The sequence below is a fragment of the Amblyraja radiata genome, chromosome 3 (assembly GCF_010909765.2).
Source record: "Amblyraja radiata isolate CabotCenter1 chromosome 3, sAmbRad1.1.pri, whole genome shotgun sequence".
Taxonomy (NCBI): domain Eukaryota; kingdom Metazoa; phylum Chordata; class Chondrichthyes; order Rajiformes; family Rajidae; genus Amblyraja; species Amblyraja radiata.
In genome coordinates, this window is record NC_045958.1 from 77,728,583 (window position 1) to 77,749,991 (window position 21,409).

Consider the following 21,409-nt stretch of genomic DNA (forward strand, 5'->3'; position numbering starts at 1 on the left):
CACCCTGCGGAGCCCAGCGGTTCCGGATCTCCCTCAGGGTGCCCGTAGACAGGGCGTATTCCCTTTCTAACCGCGCCCAGGCACGGACGTCCACTACCGCCCTTGGCAGTGCATTCCATGCACCAACCAACCTCTGTAAAAAAAATTGTCCCAAACATCTCCTTTAAACTTTCCCCCTCTGACCTTAATGCTATGCCCTGTAGTCTTTTGACATTTCCACCCCTGGAATATATTTCAGGCTGCCTACCCTATCTATGCCTTTATAATTTTATACATTTCTATCAGGTGCAAGGACATGCTGGTTGGTTGGTTGGTTAATTGGATTCTGTAAATCGCCCCTAGCTGTAGGATGTGAAAGTGAGATGACATAGAACTAGGATGATCAATAGTTGGTATGGACTCAGTGGGCCGTTTCCATGCTCCATCTTTAAACATCTAGAACTGTTTCTGTATTCTATCTTTAAACATCTAAACGCTGAGTAAGTCACTAACGGCAGCTTTGCAATTAAAACTGCACATGCACTGAAATCCCAAAGATTGTGGTGGTTTCAAAGGCTAATGCGGAGCTCCGTCTGGCGTGGTCTGTTGGCTTGGAAGCCGCAGGCTCCGGTGGGAAGGCGGCCGTTCCTGGCACCCCAAGCTGCTGGGGGTTCTCCCGACGCCGGTGTACCATCACCCGGCGAGAACATCGGGCGCCGTGGCGGCGACTGTGGAGGCCTCAATAGGCCCGACTATGGGTGGACAAGAGGATGGGGACTGGACTTTGTGCCTTCCCCCACAGTGGGAATCACTGTGGGGGGATGTTTTGGTGTTGAATTTCTTTATGAATACTGTGTTGTATTTTTATTAGTGTGCTGCAAGGACATCAGAATTTCCCCTGAATAAGGGGATTAATAAAGTATTTATCTATCTATCTTATCTAATGGTGACAAATGCCCATCTTTCCTAGCTTTGTCCTCCTTATTTCAACGGAAGTCTGTTTCTGATTTCAGATTGTACAAAGGTGATATGGGCTATTGCAGTACATATCGTGGAGAAATATGCCAAGGACTCTTGGGGAAGGGCAAGCTGGTTTTCTTCAACTCCTCTTACGCCGATGCAGAGGGGACCCAAGAGATGATGGCCAGGAGCACGTGGACGGAGTTGGATGGCGTGAGCTTGCTGTGCAAACCAGCTGCAGAGTCATTACTCTGCCACTCCATTTACCAGGACTGTAATCCATCAGGGTTGGGTCCAACTCCCAAGCCCGTGTGCCGGTAAGCTTGTTGCAGAGCTGTTCAAGATCCTGGGAGCTTTCAGGGTGCTGGAGAGAAAGCAGGAAAGAGGAACTGGTTGGAAAACACGGGCATGATGGGCTGAAGGGTCTCCTTGGATTCCCTAATCCTATGTTACTGTTATCAACATTAGCCAATGGTCTACCTTGGGCATTTCTCACGGCATGGTAGGATTTGATCCACTTAAGATAAATGGGTTGATGGGTTCCTTAAATAAATTTGAAAATTTGAAATCTCTGACTTAAAATGAATGCAAGGTTACATTTACACAGTGCGTTTCATGGTGTCAGGACCAAAACACCATACACAATGAAGTGGCTTTCTTAAAGTGTGTTTGTGACATAGCAAAGACAGGCTTGTGATCCCTCATTCAGTCTGAAGAAGGGTCTCGACCCGAATCGTCACCCATTCCATCGCTCCATAGATGCTGCCTCACCCGCTGAGTTTCTCCAGCTTTTTGTCTACCTTTTAATAACTCTTTCAGTGATTTTGCTGGACAGGTTTATATTGGTCCAGCTATAGGAAATGGTCATCCTGTCCCTTCAAAACAATGTCATGTTTCCATATGAGAAAGCAAGTGGGAGCATGTTTTCAAACTCTGTTATAAGAGGTGAGATCTCTGACAGTCCAGCATTCCCTCGGTTAGATTTTGCAGTCACATATCTAGATCAGGTCTTGAATCCAAGCCGCTGGTTATGAGATAAGACTGTGACACACAATGAGGATTGACATCAACAGCCAATAGGTAAAACGCCAGCTTGGATACCTTCCAGTATATATTTGATCTTTTTAACTCTCCCCGAGTCAGATGAAGTCTACATATAACATTTTGGAATGTGAACACATACTGTCGATGGGCACTGGGGCTAAGGTTTGCTACTGATGGAAGAACATGGAGCTCCCCCAATGTGACTCCCATGAACTGTACGGCAACAAGTCATCATTCTAATTTCTCCATGCAGGATGTCACTGTATGTTATGCTCCCTATGTTTGAGACTCACTGCACTTTCTAGTCCTTAACTCGATGTGAGACCGTTTGAGAATGATATAAGGATTAACATAGACTCAATCATTTATTTGAACGCACAAGAGACTACAGATGCAAAGGACATTGGCTGTGGTAGCGAGTCTGGGGGAGAATCCTTATTGCATTCTCAAACTGTCTCACATCCAGTTAAGGACACAGTTAAGAAATGTAGTGAGGTCAAAGCATCAGAGAGCGTGACCTGTAACGTTGACTGTCCATTTCCCACCACAAATGCTGCCTGGACTGATGAGTTCCTCCAACAGCTCTCCTTTATTGCTCCATCTTTCACTTCTTGAATTCTAGGTACTAGGTTCTTCTGTTGGAACTGTTAAAGTTCTACAGGGATTTGAATGTCTTTCTCTTGCGGAAGAGGGCAGTTTGTGAATTCCTTGCACATGTCAGAGTACATCAGAGCTGGAGAGCAGATTGCTTTGCCACTTTTCTGCACCAAGGCAAAAATTGTCAGGCCAGTTGACCACAGGATGCAGATTCAAGGCAACATTGAAGTATCTGCATTAGACCAAGACTGCACCTCATATGTAAACTGGTGCTAAGAAGGTAATGTCTTTGCCCCTGAGCCAGAAGGTTGTCATTCAGACTCCTGCCCAGAACTGTGGGCACAAAACTCCAGTGATGGTACTTCACTGAAGGATCACGGTCATGTCATTTAAATGAAACAGTTTAACAGAATTCTGCTTGGATTCAAAGGTATTAGCTGTAAGGAGAGATTGGACTAACTTAGATTTTTTTCTCTGGAATGCCGGAGGCTGACAGGAGACCTGACAGAAGTATACAAAATGAGAGGCATAGATAGCGTAGACAGTCAGAACCCTTTTCCCAGGGTGGAAATGTCATAGACTAAAGGGAATAACTTGAAGGTGAGAGGTAGAATGTTTAAAGGAAATAGACAATAGGTGCAGGAGTAGGCCATTCGGCCCTTCGAGCCAGCACCGCCATTCAATGTGATCATGGCTGGTCATCCCCAATCAGTACCCCGTTCCTGCCTTCTCCCCATATCCCCTGACTCCGCTATATTTAAGAGCCCTATCTAGCTCTCACTTTAAAGTATCCAGAGAATCTGCCTCCACCGCCCTCTGAGGCAGAGAATTCCACAGACTCACAACTATGTGAGAAAGTGTTTCCTCAGTGCCGTTCTAAATGGCTTACCCCTTATTCTTCAACTGTGGCCCCTGGTTCTGGACTCCCCCAACATCGGGAACATGTTTCCTGCCTCTAGTGTGTCCAAACCTTTAATCATCTTATATGTTTCAATAAGATCCCCTCTCATTTTTCTAAACTCCAGTGTATACAAGCCCATCCGCTCCATTCTCTCAGCATATGACAGTCCCGCCATCCCGGGAATTAACCATGTGAACCTTAGCTGCACTCCCTCAATAGCAAGAATGTCCTTCCTCAAATTTGGAGACACAAACTGCACACAATACTCCAGGTGTGTTCTCACTAGGGCCCTGTCCAACTGCAGAAGGATATATTTTCTCCTATACTCAACTCCTCTTTTTATGGCCAACATGCTATTCGCTTTCTTCACTGCCTGCTGTACCTGCATGCCCCAGATCTCGTTGTACTTCCCCTTTTCCCAACTTGACACCATTCAGATAATAATCTGCCTTCCTGTTTTTGCTACTAAAGTGAATAACCTCACATTTATCCACATTAAACTGCATCTGCCATGCATCTGCCCAAGTCACCCTGCATTCTCATAACATCCTCCTCACAGTTCACACTGCCACCCAGCTTTGTGTCATCTGCAAATTTGCTAATGTTACTTGTGCGAGGCATGTATTTTACACAGAGGGTGATGGGTGCGCTGCCGAGGGTGGTGGTGGAGGAAAATACTATCGTGAGTTTTGAGGGTTTTAAATAGGCATATGGATATGCAGTAAATGGATGGGTATGAATCACATGCAGGCAGAGGAGATTAGTATAACTGGGCATCATGTTCGGCACGGACATTATGGGCTGAAGGGCCTGTTCTTGTGCTGGACTATTCCATGTTTTATATTTTATGTTCTATGTTCTTAGCATTAAACTGAGGCTTTATCTGTCTGCCAGCTGTTCAAAGAAAATCTCAAAGCATTGGTTCAAAGATGATCAGTGGAGTTCACCCGGGTGCCTTTACGATATATCTATCCCTAATTTACAACCAAAATCAAACGATCACATTGTCAGCACATTGGTGATTGTGGTAACATGCTTTGTGCAATTGCTTCCTCTTTTACCAATAACACAACAACAGCCACATATCAAAAACAATTCTATTCACTGTAACTGCATGGAAGATCCCAAATTTGCTATCTACACTTCTGTGATAACTAAACTTGGAGAGAACACACCCTCCCATGGTTCCATTAAGGTTGAGGTATCTGGACAACCATTCGGTTCTGAACATTATTGGGTTCATTGGCTATTAGTTCTCATCAGCTGTAGTTTTGTGCATGTAGACTTGACGACACAAGGTTGAAATGGACCAACGTCCTGGCTCTGACAGCCAGCTGACAGAGAGAATGCGGACATGCCCCATCAACCTCAATTAAATCCAAGCCTCAGCATTGGAGGAGGCAGTCACATGCTTCACCCCATTGTGTCCTCCATAGTTTGTCCAAATCTTTTTCCATTACATAGACCGAAGCATGAAAATCATGAATAAATTTACGGCAGACACAAATTACTGCAGTTATTGGTTGACAAAAAAAAAGTGACAATGTGCTGGAGTTACTCAGCGGGTCAGGCAGCATTCCTGGAAAATATGGTTAGGTGATGTTTCAGGTCAGGACCTTTCTTCAGAATGATTGCCGTCTAAATTCCAAGTATTCTGTCCCTTAATCAATAAATTTCTACTTTGACTAAATGGGCTGTTTACTATCTTTTCTAATGAACTCCCATGAATTTTCTTTGTCCTCTCTTGATAGTGGTCAACGGCGTGAAATATAGTAAATGGGTTGACCGCTTGGCATTTAGTTTTTTGTTAATCAAGGCATCTGGATACAAAAAATAACGTTCTCAATACTCTCACTACCAGGGCCAGATGATTGTGAGTTCCCACTCCAGCGATCTGTGTTTGGACCTTGGCTGATGCAGCAGTGCAGTCTCAAGGGAATAATCCAATATTAGCAGTGCTGTGTTTCAGGGATGACAATAAACCTGCACCTGGTTGATTGATAGATATAACATGGAAATAGGACCCTCAGCCCACCGGTTCCACATTGGCCATTGATTCACATTAGTACTATGCTATCCCAATGTTGCATTCTTAAAGTACTTATAGTAAGATCATTGGTGCCCCACTCCCTTTCCTGTTGGAGATCTATCAGAAGTGGAGCATCAGCAGAGCCATCTCCATTATGATCAGCCATGATCATATTGAATGGCGGTGCAGGCTCGAAGGGCCGAATGGCCTACTCCTGCACCTAATTTCTATGTTTCTATGTTTCTATAAATGACCCCTATCATCCATCACACCACATCTTCTCCATTCTGCCATCTGGGAAGAGGTACAGGAGCATCAGCTGCAAAACCAGCAGGATGCTCCACAGCTTCTTCCCACAGGCAATAAGACTGGTTAACGGACTGTGTCCCCTCCCCATATACCATACACCAACACATCTAAGCTCGCCCATACGTTGACAGCTAGACACCTGTCAAAGCAAAGCCACTGTTCGGTCGGAATGTCTGTTTTTATTTCAATTTTTAGGCCTATTTTAGATATGGTAATTTTAATTTTTAAAGCTACATGTATTTATTCTGTTTTTATTAACTGCACTGAACTGAGATTGAGAAACAATTTTTTTGTTTCATCTGTGTATGTAAGTGCTCAGTTAAAATGACATTAAAGTAAATACTGAATACTGCATCCACTACATCGGGGCAATTTTACAGAGGACAATTAACCTACAAACCAGCATGTCATTGGAGTGTGGGAGGAAACTGGTGCATCAGTTTCCTCTGAAAACCCATGATCACAGGGAGAACATGTAAACTCCACACAGATAGCACCTAAGGTCAGGATTGAACCTGGGTCTCTAGTGCCATGAGGCTGCAGCTGCACCACTGTGCCACTCGGGGTCTTCAGGGTGATACCTGAAGCAGAAACCCTGTGTCCAGCTCATGTTTATCACTCGACTGACACTGATAACAAATCTCCTGACTTGCATCTGCGAGTCCACAATTATCACAGTGACCGCATAAGAAAATATATCTGATGGGCTGCATGGTGCACTGGAGTGTCCTGAAATTGAGGGGGAAAAAGTGCTTTAAGAATGCAAATTCTTCCTTTATCTATAGATTTGTGAAAGATCTATCTATTGTGAAAAAATATTCATGCTAGTCAACCAAAATATTTGTTGTATTATTATAGTTATTTGTTTTATTTATTACTCTTTTAAAAGGGGGACCCACAAATAAAATCTTCTTTTTTTTCCTCAATTTTAGTGAGCACTGCCTGGCAGTGAAGGAGCTTTATTGTTACAAAGAATGGCTCTCCATGGAGGACAATTCACGCAAACGAGCTTATTCTGCGGGTTTGAATCTACCAGACTGCCAAAGGCTTCCCAGTATACACCATGACCCAGACGCCTGCACCAGAGTCTCCTTCCTTGGTAACTATCCACTGATTGGGATGAACTGGTTTCACATCACTAATTCTCTAAAAAGGCAATGTCAGAATCAGTTAATTTATAATTCTCAGGGGTGATCTAAAGTATTCTGATTTTAAAGGGGATTAGGTGGGGTGGGGGTTGTGGGGTTGAATGGAAGGTGGACAGAATTAAACTATTCCTGCTAATTAGGGACTACAGGGCTCGGAAAGATTAGGTTTATTATTGTCACGTGTGCCAAGGTACGGTGGAAAGGTTGCTTTACATGCTACCTAATCAAATCAAAGAATACTATCAATAAATACACTCGTTAAACACAAGTACACGAGGTAGAGCAAGGTGGACAATATGTAGAGCAGAATGTAGTTCTTAGTATTGAGGTACATCAGTTTCAGAGGCAACGTCCAATGCCTGCAATGGGGTAGAGATGAATCAAATAGTACCCTCGCAGATGGAAAGACCATTCAGAAGTCTGATAAAAGAGGGAAAGAAGCAATTCTTGAGTCTGGTGGTGTGTGCTCTGAAACTCCTGTATCTTCTCCCCGAAGTTAGCAGATTGAAGAAGGAATGACCAGGTTGGGTCACGTCTTTGATTAAGTTAGAAACATAGAAAATAGGTGCAGGAGGAGGCCATTCGGCCCTTCGAGCCAGCACCGCCATTCATTGTGATCATGGCTGATTTTCCAAGGCAGCGTGAAGTGTAGATGGAGTTGATGGTGGGGACTCTGGTCTCTGCGATGGGCTGGACTACATCCACAACTCTGCAATTTCTTGCGGTCTTGGGCAGAGCTGTTTCCATTCCAAGTTGTGATGCAACCTGACAGTATTTGGTGCATTTGTAGAGGTCTGTAAGAGTTATTGAAGACAAGTTTCAGGTGTAAAGTTACGAGATGGTTACACATATACAAAGCGCTGGATGTTTGGAATTCTTCCATAAATAGCAGTTGGTGCCGGGTCAATTTAATCTGAGATCCAAAACTGATAAAATTTTGCTCATGGATACGAGGAAAAGACAGGTGCATGAGTCTGGTCACAGAGCAGCCATATTCTTATTGAATGGCAAAACACATTCACGTGGTTGATGATCTCCTATCCTTATGCTCCAATATTCCCTAATTATTTCCCCTTTATTCTTGCAGAAATGAAGAAAGGACTTATTACTAGTAAGTAAATAAACTGTCCTCAATTTTACAACTTGCTTGTTAACCATGATTCCAAGTTCTTTGGAGGACTATTGAATTACTAAAACAGATTTTACAATTATATCTGTTTTTGCTTTCCTTTCCAAGCAATCTTTATGTGTACATAACCAATCATTTGTGGGATGACTTTATAAGTTTGATTAGGGGGACCACTAAAAGCAGATTAAACACGTTGTATTGCCAGCTCAAACTAAACCTTTGAAAACCTCAAGATCCATTTCTTTAATGCTGGCTCCAGTTTCTGCTCAATGTCCTCTATGAAGTAGCTTGAACATTCCGTCTACATCAAAGCACAATATTGTTTGAGTTACGGTTATTCTGTGAATACAAATATATCACCTAGGTAAACTGAGAGTTAAACGCGTGCAGCAATTATCATTACATTACTAATTATTGTATGAGTAATGTGCATATGGGTTTTAGTCTCTTTTAGCTGGTTCACTATTGTTTTCCTTTTATACATCTTGTCCAGCTGATGGCTTTGGGCAACATGAGTTACTTAATTTGCTTTGTATTGTTGATTATTTACCAGTCTTGATGCATTAAATTCTCATCCTTGTTTTTGGATTTTCCCATGACCCCCATCTCTATAATCTTCACCAGCACTGTAATAATGGATGGGATTTATATAGCGCCTTTCTAATACTCAAGGCGCTTTACATCGCATTATTCATTCACTCCTCAGTCACACTCGGTGGTGGTAAGCTACTTCTGTAGCCACAGCTGCCCTGGGGCAGACTGACGGAAGCGTGGCTGCCAATCTGCGCCTACGGCCCCTCCGACCACCACCAATCACTCACACACATTCACACACATTCACACACAGGCAAAGGTGGGTGAAGTGTCTTGCCCAAGGACACAACGACAGTATGCACTCCAAGCGGGATTCTAACCGGCTACCTTCCGGTTGCCAGCCGAACACTTAGCCCATTGCACCATCTGTCGTCCCGATGGAACCCTCTGAGGTCCCTGCACTCTGTCCACTGAACTCTCCCTCAATCCTGATATTCGGGGGTTTCATTGCACCGCCACTGTGGCCGTGCCTTCATCTATCTGGGGCCCTCAGCTTTGGAGGTCAGGTTCAGGCTCCCTTCCTTTAAATGCTCTATAAAACCTGCAACTTTGACTTGTTCAGAATCAGATTTTTAATTGACCCTCCCCACGATAACTTACCACATTAAAGCTACAATAAAATGAAGATGTCAGGGCTGAGTGAACGGACACATACATTTTTTAATATTACATATTCCCCTGTCAGTGTTACTTAGTTTAACTCTGTTCTAAATTAACTCCCAAATGGAAGGGGGATTCTTCAACAACAGTAACACAAAGAAGACTACACTGTGAAACATGATATATCCTCTGTAGGCACTGAATTGATCTGAATATTCCTGGATGAGGTTTCGCACTTTCAAATATTAATACCTTCCATGATTTATGCTTTTGCAACTTTGAGGTTCATGATTTGGCTGTTGTTTTACCCATAACATGATTATAATTGAAACGAGTATTAATTAGAAAAAATAAGGTGGATGAATTGAATATGTTTTTTTGCATCAGGCCTCACAGCACCAGTTACATGCCAGAAATTCAAGAGAGTCTGGGGGCAGAGGTTTGTGGAGTTGCTATTACTAAGGTGAAGGTGCTTGGGTAGCTTAAAGGTCTGAAGGTGGAAAAGTCACCTGGACCAGATGAACTGCACCCCAGGGTTCTAAAATAGGTAGCTTTAAAGATAGTGGAGGCATTAGTACTGATCTTTCAAGAATTACTAGAATCAGGATTGGTCCAGAGGTCTGGAAAATGCAAATGTTATTCCACTGGTCAAGAAGGGAGTGAGGCCAAAAAAAAGGAGGAATTACCTTGAATTCAGTGGATGGTGAGATTTTAGAGTCCATTATTGAGGATGTACTTAGAAGCCCATGATAAAATAGGCCGAAGTCAGCATGGTTTTGTGAAGGGGAGTTCATGCCTGACGAATCTGTTGGGATTATTTGAGGAAGTAAATAGCAGGATAACAAGCGAGAGTCAGTGGATGTTGTTTACTTGGATTTTCAGAAGGCCTTTAATAAAGTGCTGCACATGAGGCTGGCAAATAAGATGAACCCATGTTTTAGAGGGAAGATACTAGTATGGATAGAAGGATGGCTGAGAGGCAGAAGGCAAAGTGTGGGAATAAAGTTTTTTTTTCTGATTAGCTGCCGGTGACTCGTGGTGTTTTGCAGGGATTGGTGTTGAGTCCACTACTTTTCACATTGTATTGACCTGAAATTAAAGCATATAATTAGTTAGTTACCTAATTGTAGCTAATTTCAGACTTCAATTACTAGATCTAAACATCTATCCATTTCTTAATAAATTATTAACATTTTAAATAGCCTAAATGTCCAAATAATATTCACAATAATTCACAATAAAACATGATTTTTAAATCTCATTTACATTAATTTATAGACCAAATGGAAGGAATTTAGTGTTCAATTGCTGTAAATAAATGCCCATTTAAATCAGCTTTCCAGTGGGTCCCTGTGGAACGCGCTGGTTAGAACGTTCACATTGCGGTAGATTTGTGCCTCAAAATGCCCAGAAAAATACTGGCGCGATATAATGGGCCCAAATTGAGCTACTCGCAATATTAATTTTGTATAAAGGGATCTTTAGAAGCCCTTTTAATGTAAAATATACAACCTACCTTCAGCTGTCTGCTTTATGAGACCTCTGCGGTTGCTGACGGTCGCGGGTTTAGAGATTGATTTTTAATGATTTGGATGAGAGAATTGATGGCTTTGAAGCCGTATTTGCAGATGATATGAAGATAGGTGGAGGGACAGGTAGTGCAGAGGAAATAAGGAATCTGCAGAAGGATTTCGACAGGTTGGGAGGGTGGGTAAAGAAGTGACAGATGGAATACAATTTATCAAAGTGTGTAGTCATGCACTTTGGTAGTAGGAATAAAGGGGTAGACCATTTCCTAAAAGGGGAGAAGATTCAGAAATCAGAAGTGCAAAAGGACTTGGGAGTACTGGTGCGGAATTCCCAAAAGGTTAATTTGGAAATTGAATCGTGGTAAGGAAGGCAAATGCAATGTTAGCATTCATTTTAATAGGAGTAGAATATAAAGGCAGGGATGCTGAAGCTTTATAAAGCTCTGATCAGACCACATTTAAAGTATTGTGAGTAGTTTTGGGCCCCATATCTGAGGATGGATTTGCTGGCATTGGAGAGGGTCTAGAGGAGGTATACAATAATTATCCCAGGAATTATGGGGTAAATGATTGATGAACTTTTGGCATCGCTGGGCCTGCACTCAATGGACTTTAGAAGGTTGCGGAGGGTCCTCATTTGGTGGCACAGTGGTGCAGTGGTGGTGTTGCTGCCTTACAGCGCCAGAAACCCGGGTTCGATCCTGACTACGGATGCTTGTCAATATGGAGTTGACCGCGGGGGTATTCTCCGGGTGTTCCAGTTTCCTCCCACACTCCAAAGACGTTTAGGTTTGTAGACGTAGAGGTTAATTAGCTTCTGTAAATTGTAAATTGTCCCTGGTGTGCAGGATAGTACTAGTGTACAGGTGATCGGTGGCTGGCGCAGACTCGGTGGGCTGAAGGGCCGGTTTCCATGCTGTATCTCTAAGGTAAGGAAACTTACTAAATCATGAAAGGCCTGGATGGAGTGGATGTGGAGAGGATGTTTCCACTAGTGGGAGAGTCCAGGACCAATTGGGCACAGCCTCAAAATAAAAGGACATACATTTAGGAAGAAGATGAGGATGAATTTCTATAGACAGAGGATGATGAATCTGTAGATTTCATTGCTACTGAGGGCCGTGAAGGCCAAGTCTTTGGGTATTTCTATAGGAGATATTGACAAGTTCTCAATTTGTAATGATTCAAAGGTTACAGGGAGAAGGCAGGAAAATGGGGTTGAAAGGATAAGGTGGATCAGCCAAGATTAGATGGCGGAGTAGACTCGATTGTCCAAGTGACCCAATTTTGCTCCCATGACTTATGTGCTGACAAACTTATGAATCTTTCGGTCTTCAGCTCCCTAGTCTTTATTGTCTCTGTTTGTTTGATTCAGATCTTCTGCTCTCGAGTAACTTAGATCAGGTTACCCAAGTGAAGCTCTGAGCAAGTGGACTGATGTCTAGTGGCAGTTCGTCAACCTTGATCTCCGCGGAAAGATTACACATGTGATTATGTTTGGCTCTGTGTGAATTTAGATTCACTACAACAACCAGAAAGAAGTATCACCCAAAATGACCTCAGGCCTGAAATAAAACTGTTGGAGCAAAGATGCTTTTGAAGTCAGGTGCAAACTAAAGAATGTGATAATAAGGAACTGCAGATGCTGGTTTATACCTAAAACCGACACAAAATGCTGGAGCAACTCAGCAGTCAAGTAGCATCCCTGGAGAGCCTGGATAGGCAACATTTTGGGTCGGAACCCTTCTTCAGACTGTAAACTAAACTTCCTTAGACTGTAAACATCTTCAGATTGTATACCAAAGAACTCTACTGTGCAAACTCTCTATGGAATTCCTGCTTTTCATAAATTAAACAATGATGGAGAAGTTATGATGAATGCTATGCTTAACCAATGGTGTAGCATTGATATTCATCAACCCCTTCCCCACCCCCTGCAGTGTGAAGATATGACAATCGATGCGATTGTTCCAAGTGTAAAGGCCTAGTTGCAGAGTTAAAGCCTGATTACGACTCCCCAGTCACAGCTCTGAAGTCGGGAACAATTTCAACATGGTGAAAGCACCAGGCAGAGTTTCCCAACATTAAAATTCAGAAATGATGTTTACACTTCGTAGTTCTGTATGTTTTCACTTTCGTCCCCATTTCTGCAGGAAAGTGTTACAGCGACAATGGGAGGTATTACCAGGGTTTGGTGAATACCACAACATCGGGCATTCTCTGCCAGAAGTGGAGTGAGCAGGTTAGTATCTGCAGATATTGCACCAAGGAATCGATGCACACAATTGGCATGGAACATCAACTTGCGTTTCCATCACCGCTCACTACTTTCCTCTGCTTATATACTTAATTCAGCTACAGTTTCAATGCACACATTTATGCTGAAACCCTCTGCGCCATTGACTGCAATATTACACCACTTCCCGTAGATTGACAACAATACTTCATGTCTGACGACATGAATGATCTAAACAGGTTTAGCTTCACTCTATAAACATTGCTATTGCCAATACCAAGTGGGCTGCAGTTGAGGCCCAACAAGCTTGGTAGCACTACTGCAGACTGTAAAAACAGAACGATAAACTCGATATCCTTAGTTGTGTTGGAAATAAACAGGCAACTAATCTTCGCCCCCTCGTGGAAGTATATTAGAGCCATCAAACCTCTTGCTCCTGTCTCATGTTCTGATGCCAGTGATGGAAACATCTATAGATCTTTAGTTATAGTTTCTGGACTCAGCCAATCTAATCAACAAGAGAAGGTCTAATTGACATTAACAGTCAATTGGGGAAATAAATTAACTGACTCATGGGTCTGAACCCACAAGAATCTAAATTAGGTGTTCTCATATGTACTTACTCATATGATCTAAATTTTACATGTTAGAAAGATTTGAATTTATTCGTAAAGTATCTATTAATCCCTCTCGACTCTCAACGTTCTCCACAGCCAACCTGTTGGTCTCCATTACAACGTGGGAACATTGTAAAGTAATTAATGCAGAACAGGTTCTTCCAAACTGCATGTGATAATGACTAAAGCATACAGATGTTCGCTGGGGCGCAACAAAGAGCTCCCCTATGCGCTTTCAGAATAATATTATTAGATCTTTAATGCCGACCTGCTGGGGGGGGGCTCAATGCTTCATTGAAAGACATTGCTCTGGTTGCTGATCTCCTCGTACTCATCTCCTTGCAACAGCCTGGAAACAAATGTGTAGAGAAAGGAAGATGAATAAAGGGTCTATTTTGATTTTCAATTCCTGTTCTATTTCATCTGTGCTGTGCAGGCTTTGCGTTCTTTCTTTTGTGTGGATTGCAAGGCTAAGTACTGCATTGTTGTTAATAAGGCAAACACCAATCTATAATTTTTAAATGGGAAGCCTGGATAAGATGTGAGGATGAAAGGAAGAGGAAGATTTGCTGTGATTAGAAGTGAAGAGGGATGAGAGCAGTGGAGATTGTGTGGTGGGGCGCCACAGTGGCGCAGCCGTAGAGCTACTGCCTTAGTGTGCGAGAGACCCGGGTTCGATCCTGGCTACGGTTGCTGTCTGTAAGGAGTTTGTACGTTCACCTAGTGACCTGCGTGGGCTATCTCCGAGATCTTTAATTTCCTCCCACACTCTAAAGATGTACAGGTTTGTAGGTTAATTGGCTTGGTATGAATGTAAAATTGTCCCTAGTATGTGTTGGGTAGTGTTAATGTGCGGGGATCGCTGTCGGTGCAGACTCGGTGGGCCAAAGGGCCTATTTCCACGCTGTATCTCTAAACTAAACTAAACTAAACTAATTAAACTAAACTAAACTAAACACCATGTTATTTTCCACATTGGAGTAGGTCATTGCTGGCTCGAAGGGCCGAATGGCCTACTCCTGCACCTATTGTCTATTGTCTATTGTCTTTTGTCATTTATACAACATTGAATTGAACTCAGATTGTGCTTGCTGCAAAGATATTCCCCCTGTTGTTCCATCAACATGTTTATCCTTGCATGATAAGACCTTGTGCCTGATCCTATGACTGTACATTTGCAATTAGTAAACAATTTCATTCCTTCCCTCACTCTTCCCCTGTTACAGATTCCCCATTTCCATAGGCGTCTGCCAGAGGTATTTCCTGAGCTAGCCAATTCGGACAACTTCTGCCGTAACCCAGGAGGTGAGAGTGAAAGTCCTTGGTGCTACACCACCAATCGTGACATCCGATGGGAATTTTGCAATGTGCCCCTATGTATCAATGGTACGTATTTCAATCTATGTTAGGGCTGTGCATGACCAATATCACAACTACAAACAACCTGAAATGTCACGCAAGAACTTGGGCTAACATCCAATTAACCCAAGTACACAAAACAAAACCACGTTATTTGTCAGAAATAATACGCATATTACCACAACCTATATGTGGAAATCTGGGCACATCGCCTGAGTCCAAAGTTAGTGGGTTTGTCTCACTCCAGTGGTCTGAACACAAAGAGCCAAGCTAACACCCCTGGTGATTTACTGAGGGAGCGCTATATTGTCTGTGGAGCCCTCTTTCAACTGAGGCTTTTTGGTGGATGACAAATATCCAGTGGGACCATTTAGGAGAAGAGCAGATGAGTTTTTTTCCAGTGTCCTCAATGAACATGCACCAGAAAGAGAGCTTATTTGGTCATTGCCACATTGCTGTTTGTGGAATCTTGCTGAAAGCAAATTAGATGGTGTATTTCCTATATTATATGAGGAAAAGCACATCACAGGCTGTAGAGCACTTTAGGAAGACAAAATCCTTATCGTTGGTATAGAAATGCATGTTTATTATCACTTCCTCCATACAAAAAACACTGCATTGCTTCCAGAAAGTAGGAGAATCATAGATAAACTTTCACAAATCAATCATCAGAAATAAGCAAGTGGAAAGTAATCTTACACTGGGCTCAGACTTTCACTGTAATGGGAATTGGTTCTTTTAGGAAAGTCTGCTGTACTGATGCAAGTTAAACCTGAGACCATGCAGTGTTAAGATTATAAAATATGAACTTGTTTAGTACATAAACCACAAGTTATGGCAATCGTATGTATGTTACATGATGTGTGGTAACATTGTTTCAGTAGGGAATTGCCAAAGGAACGGCAGGCACTTCTATCAAATAGAGCAAGTGGCAACTGAAGAGTCTGTTGAACTTTATGATGAGTAAAACTTAACAGTTGATCACAGAGCAGAAATTGTAAAAGAACAGACACACTTTTTTTCACACAAAGGGAGTGGAAACTTAAAACTCTCTTCCACTGAAAAATTGTTGAGGTTGGGAGTCAGCTGGAACATTTCTTTACAGTGAGTAATAGGTTTTTGTTTGGTAAGGATGAATAAATGGAACTAACTGCCGTAATTGAATAGTGCTACAAGACTAAGGGGCTGAATAACCTCCTCCTATATACTTAAAGTCATAATAAGTTCATTTTTCCATGACGGAATTTGGACTCGTGTCTCCAGATCATTAGCAAGGCTCCATTACCGTTTGCACAATAATTTAACCTCTGTAGTACCATATCCAATGTTAAGTCGCTGGTAGTGTACTTAATACACTGTACTAATCTGATTATCCTTTTCAGTTACCTCGAATGTAGGAGTGAAACCTAAAACAGAAACTGCAAGCAATCCCAGCGCTTCTGCCACCTACTCAATGACCATCATCATTTCCATAATCTCAAGCTTTGCCGCCTCTGTGCTGTTGATAATTATAATTCTCACGTGCCATCGTCGCCAGAAGGAATGGCAGACCAGAAAGAGGTAAGTTTTATTTCCCACCTGACATGAGGGCATGAAGTGATTTTGGAATCCATTTAGCATGAAGTTATGGTGAGCCTTCAGAAATCCCTGGTTGGAATATTTTATGAAAGGAAAATCAAAATAGAAATCTATATTAGAATTATGTTTAAGAAGGAACTGTAGATGCTGGAAAGTCGAAGGTAGACAAAAGTGCTGGAGAAACTTAGCAGGTGCGGCAGCATCTATGGAGCGAAGGAAATAGGCAATGTTTCGGGCCGAAACCCTTCTTCAGACCTGTATTAGAATTATTTGTGTTGCCTGGGGAACTAGCAGATATAGGGTGTTTAGTGTTACAAAAGGTATTTGATAAAGCACCACCTAAGAATTGATTACACAAGAGAGGGGTCACAGCATTGAGAGTAAGATACAAGCATGGGTGGAGGGTTGGTTAATTGACAAAACAGAGAGGTGGTATAAATGTTAAAGAAAGAACTGCAGATGCTGGAAAAATCGTAGGTAGACAAAAATGCTGGAGAAACTCAGCGGGTGAGGCAGCATCTATGGAGCAAAGGAATAGGTGACGTTTCGGGTCGAGACCCTTCTTCAGACTGATGTGGGGGTGTGGGGGGAGGGTCATTTTCAGGTTGTAATAAGTGGGGTGCCACAGGGATTGGTGTGATTTGTATCAATTATATTGATGTAGGCACTGAAAGCATTGAATCAGAGTTTATGGACAATGTAAAGCATTGTGAGGAGGTTTCAAAAGATTTGCAATGGAATATGGGCAGATTAGTTGAGTAGGAAAAAATGCAGATGGAGAAAAATCTGGGGAAATGTGAGGTTACCACAGTAGCAGGAAGAAGAAAAAGACAAATTGTTATTTAAGTGTTCGTTGTGAGACTAATGAATGCTGGTGTTCAGAGAGGTCTGAGCCTCTATAAAACAAACAAGGAAAAGTACCAGGCATGTGCAGCAAGTAATAAAGAAGGCAAGTGAAATGTCAACCATTATTACAAGAAAGATGGTGTTCAGAAGTCAGGAATTCTTGTTACAATTAGACAGGATTTTGGTGACAACAACTTAAGGATCACGTAGAATTGTGACCTGTCATTTAGCAAAGGATATGTGATTCCTGGGGTGAAAGGGGGTCATCTTATGATGAAAGGTCGAGTGTCATGGGTCTATACTGAGGTTTTGAAAAATGAAGGTATTGTTATTTAAAGATGTAAGTTGCTGAGAGTTTCTGACAGGGCAAATGTCGAAAGGATGTTTTGAGGAGATCTAGAATGAGTGGCAACATCTCGGGATAAAGAGATGCCCATTTACAAGTGGGATGAGAAGAAATTACTGCTCTCAGTGGATGAGGAATCTTTAGCGTTTACTACCCCAAAAGAGCTGTGGAGGTGAGGTAACTCTGACTGAAATCAAGGGTTCTTGGAAACAAACTAGAAAGTGGAATTGATGCCAAGAATCAATCCACCGATGATCTTATTGAATCATGAAACAGGATTTAAGCACCAGATGGTCTACTGCTGCTCTTATTATTTAAGTTATTATATCAAGCATAGGCAGAAACATAAAGATATTTGTGAGGGTTCAGATGAGGACTCCCCGAGATGATGAGAGATATGGTGAAGATAGGCACAAAATGCTGGAGTAACTCAGCGGGTCAGACATCTCTGGAGAAAAGAAATAGGTGATGTTTCGGGTCGAGACCCTTCTTCAGACCATTGTGGTGTTCTGCTCCACTGGAGAAGCTTAAGCGGAGAATTAATGGTGCTGCTCAAAATTATGACTATTTTTAAAGGCAAGATAGCAGGAAAATATTTCAACTGGCTGGAGGATCCAGAGGGCAGAGGGCACAGATTTAAGACTACTTACCAAAATGAATGGTTCTGAAGTGGGAACCCAGCTAACCATAATGCATTTAATGCAGTGAGTTTGTACTGTCTGGGAAGGCCAAGAGAGTGACTTTTCCACAAGAATTCAGGTAAATGATTGAAAAGGAGAAATTTGCCAGACCACTTGGAAACTAACACTCAATTTATCAAAAGCTCACCAAGGGTGCAATGGATAGAACTGTCTCCTGCAATGTATCTTTCTGAGATTCTATTTTTTTGTTATTTCTTTGACATAAACATGAATCAATACATCAACTGTTTGCTTGTTCCTTTCTTCAGGAGGTGCTGAGTACATTCATGCTTTTGTTTCTCAGTTACAGAGGAACCGAGACCCCCACTCTGGCAGCCCCCCCTTCAGAGCTGCTCCTTGACAGACTTCACCCCAATCCAATGTACCAGCGCCTGCCTCTTCTTCTCAATGTCAAGCTACTCAGCCTCGAATATCCAAGGAATAACATTGAATATGTGCGGGATATCGGAGAGGGAGCCTTTGGAAGAGTGTTCCAGGCGAGGTGAGTAGTTCTTTCATATTCAGCATGGGGAAAGTACAGAGTATCCTAACTTCAATGGGAAGATGGACTTGCATTTTAATGCTGCTTCCCACAATCCACATCATTTTATAGACAACTAAATACTTCTTGAAATATAGCCTCTGTTGTAATGTAGAAAATGTTGAAGTCACAAAAGCACACAAAATAGTAACAGAGTAATTCAGCAAATCAGGCAACATCTCTGGAGAACGTGTATAGGACAGTTTTGGGTTGAAACCCTCCTTCATTGAAGATCTGAAGACGAGTCTCAACCCAAAACATCGCCTATCCATGTTCTCCAGAGACACTGCCCGACCTACTCCAGCACTTTGTGTCCTTTTGTGTACTAAATGTGGAAGTCAATTTGCACAAAGCATGCTCCCCCTACCACCACTTGGTAATTCCAGATATTTTCTTTCTAGTGATGATGTGTGAGTGTTAATTGTTGACCAGGATGTCAGGAGAAATTCCCCTGTTCTTTGAAACAGCATCCCTCTATGCTTGCCTGAAAGAGTAGAGTCTCTATACTGCCCCTGTCCCACTTAGGCAATTTTTTAGGTGACTACAGGCGACTAGGCTATCGCCACATGGTCGCCGGGATGTCACCAGTATGGTCGTGAGTAGTCTCCTCAGTTGCCCAAACAATCATAGCGTTTTTATGGTCGTCGCTGGATTTTGAAATGCTCAAAACATTTTGGCGACAGTTGGCTTTTCATAGGTTGTCGCCAGGATGACGTAGGTTGTCGCCGGTGCTGACCGACGACAGAATTGTCTATTCTCCCCATCACCACGTGGGTTCCCTCCCGGTACTCTGATTTTTGCCGCCTCCACTCCACCACCCCATCGCCCATTTGCCCGTCTCAAATACATACTGGCTGTCAGGTTAATTGGCTGCTGTAAATTACCACTAGTATCGTTGAAAGAGGGGGTTGATAGGGACGCGACAGGAAAAATGGGATTAGTGTTGATGGTGTTTGATGATCAGTATGGACTCGGTAGGCCAAAGTGCCTGTTTCCATGCTGGATGACTATGACTAAAATCACCACTTGTTTGTCTCCAACTATTCGAACTCTGGCCCTTATAACACAGCTGCTCACAACCATTTGCATATAAAGCAGAAGTAGACGTCACTGGCTGGCTGTACATTGAATTGATATACGCACTTAGGCAAAGTTCCACTAGTCGAGGCTGCTTGCCAGTTGAGTCACTGGGCCCGTCAGCCAACTTGCCTTGCAAACCAAGACATTCTGGCCTCTGTCAAGTGTAAAGGAATCTGTTCAGATGGCCATGTCCTGTGCTCAGTTACAGGGTCACCGCCAAAGTTGCCAAGGTGAGATTCATCGTTGTGTTCCACCATCAACTAAACTGATGGCTGCACTATAGAAAGACTGTACAAAAATGACTCACTTCGTTGCACTTTCAGGGGAGATCACCTCAGTATGGGACTAAATGCTTTACGGTACTTGGTTCAGAAAGAACTATTGAGTGAGCACACTGTTCCTGTTCCAGCAGGCTGATAGATAGTTATGAAGATGTACAGCACAGGAACAAATCATTGGCTCAGCATACTATGCTGCCTGTTATTCCTTTCTATGTTAAACCCATTTTAATATATTCCATTTCAGATCTGCTCTAAACCTTGTACCACTCAACTTAAATCTACATCCATTTGCCTTAGGCACCCCCACAATGGGACTGAGATTTTTATTTTCTGCCCTATCTACCTCCCTCATAATTTTATATACCTCACTCAAGGCACCCCTTGGCCTCCTTCACTCAGAGGAAAACAAACCCAATCTCTCCTTATCATTGTCGCTTCAATCCAGGCAATACTTTTCTGACATTGCAGCTGTTTTAATGCACAGAACTATATAAAACAGGAAGGAGGCCATTTGGGTCAGGACCCTTCTTCAGACTGATGTAAAACATTCGCCCAAAAAGTCCAAGAGAGACTTGCATTCAATTATTGTTTTTTAATATCTGTGGCAAATTTTGTAGAAACAAAACATTCCAGAGAACTTTACAACTAACATGATAACTTTAAAAATGTAGACTCTGCTTTAATATGGATAATATGGCAGCCACAGCAAGCTCCCACAAACAGAAATTTGAGAACAGCTTTTCGATGGTGTTGCTTGGAAGGTGAATATTGATCGGAATACTGGGCATAATTGTCCTGCTCTTGTTCAAAATCGAGCGACGGGATCTTCTACATCCAAATGCGAGGGTGGAAATGATCTTGCTTTAACATCTCATTCAAAGTAGGGCATCTTCAACAGAGCAGCACCTTCTCAGTCCAGCAGTGCAGCGTTAACCTAGGTTAAGTCAATGACCGCAGGCCCCTATCTCTTGCACTTACCCAATCACTGTATCAACCAACTAATTGCAGCAAATCCTCATCAGCCTA

At 42.5% G+C, this 21,409-nt stretch overlaps 1 protein-coding gene across 3 annotated transcripts in view; it reads left to right on the top strand.

Moving 5' to 3' along the window:
• The window catches only part of musk (muscle associated receptor tyrosine kinase), a 141,834-nt gene that overhangs the window by 69,500 nt on the left and 50,925 nt on the right, over positions 1 to 21,409 (top strand). For all 3 annotated transcript variants that reach the window (XM_033018160.1, XM_033018161.1, XM_033018162.1), the window contains 7 exons: positions 993 to 1,256; positions 6,752 to 6,918; positions 8,055 to 8,078; positions 12,973 to 13,061; positions 14,899 to 15,058; positions 16,414 to 16,591; positions 18,786 to 18,983. In XM_033018160.1, coding sequence (XP_032874051.1) covers positions 993 to 1,256; positions 6,752 to 6,918; positions 8,055 to 8,078; positions 12,973 to 13,061; positions 14,899 to 15,058; positions 16,414 to 16,591; positions 18,786 to 18,983 — 1,080 coding nt within the window. The remainder of the gene's footprint in view (positions 1 to 992; positions 1,257 to 6,751; positions 6,919 to 8,054; positions 8,079 to 12,972; positions 13,062 to 14,898; positions 15,059 to 16,413; positions 16,592 to 18,785; positions 18,984 to 21,409) is intronic.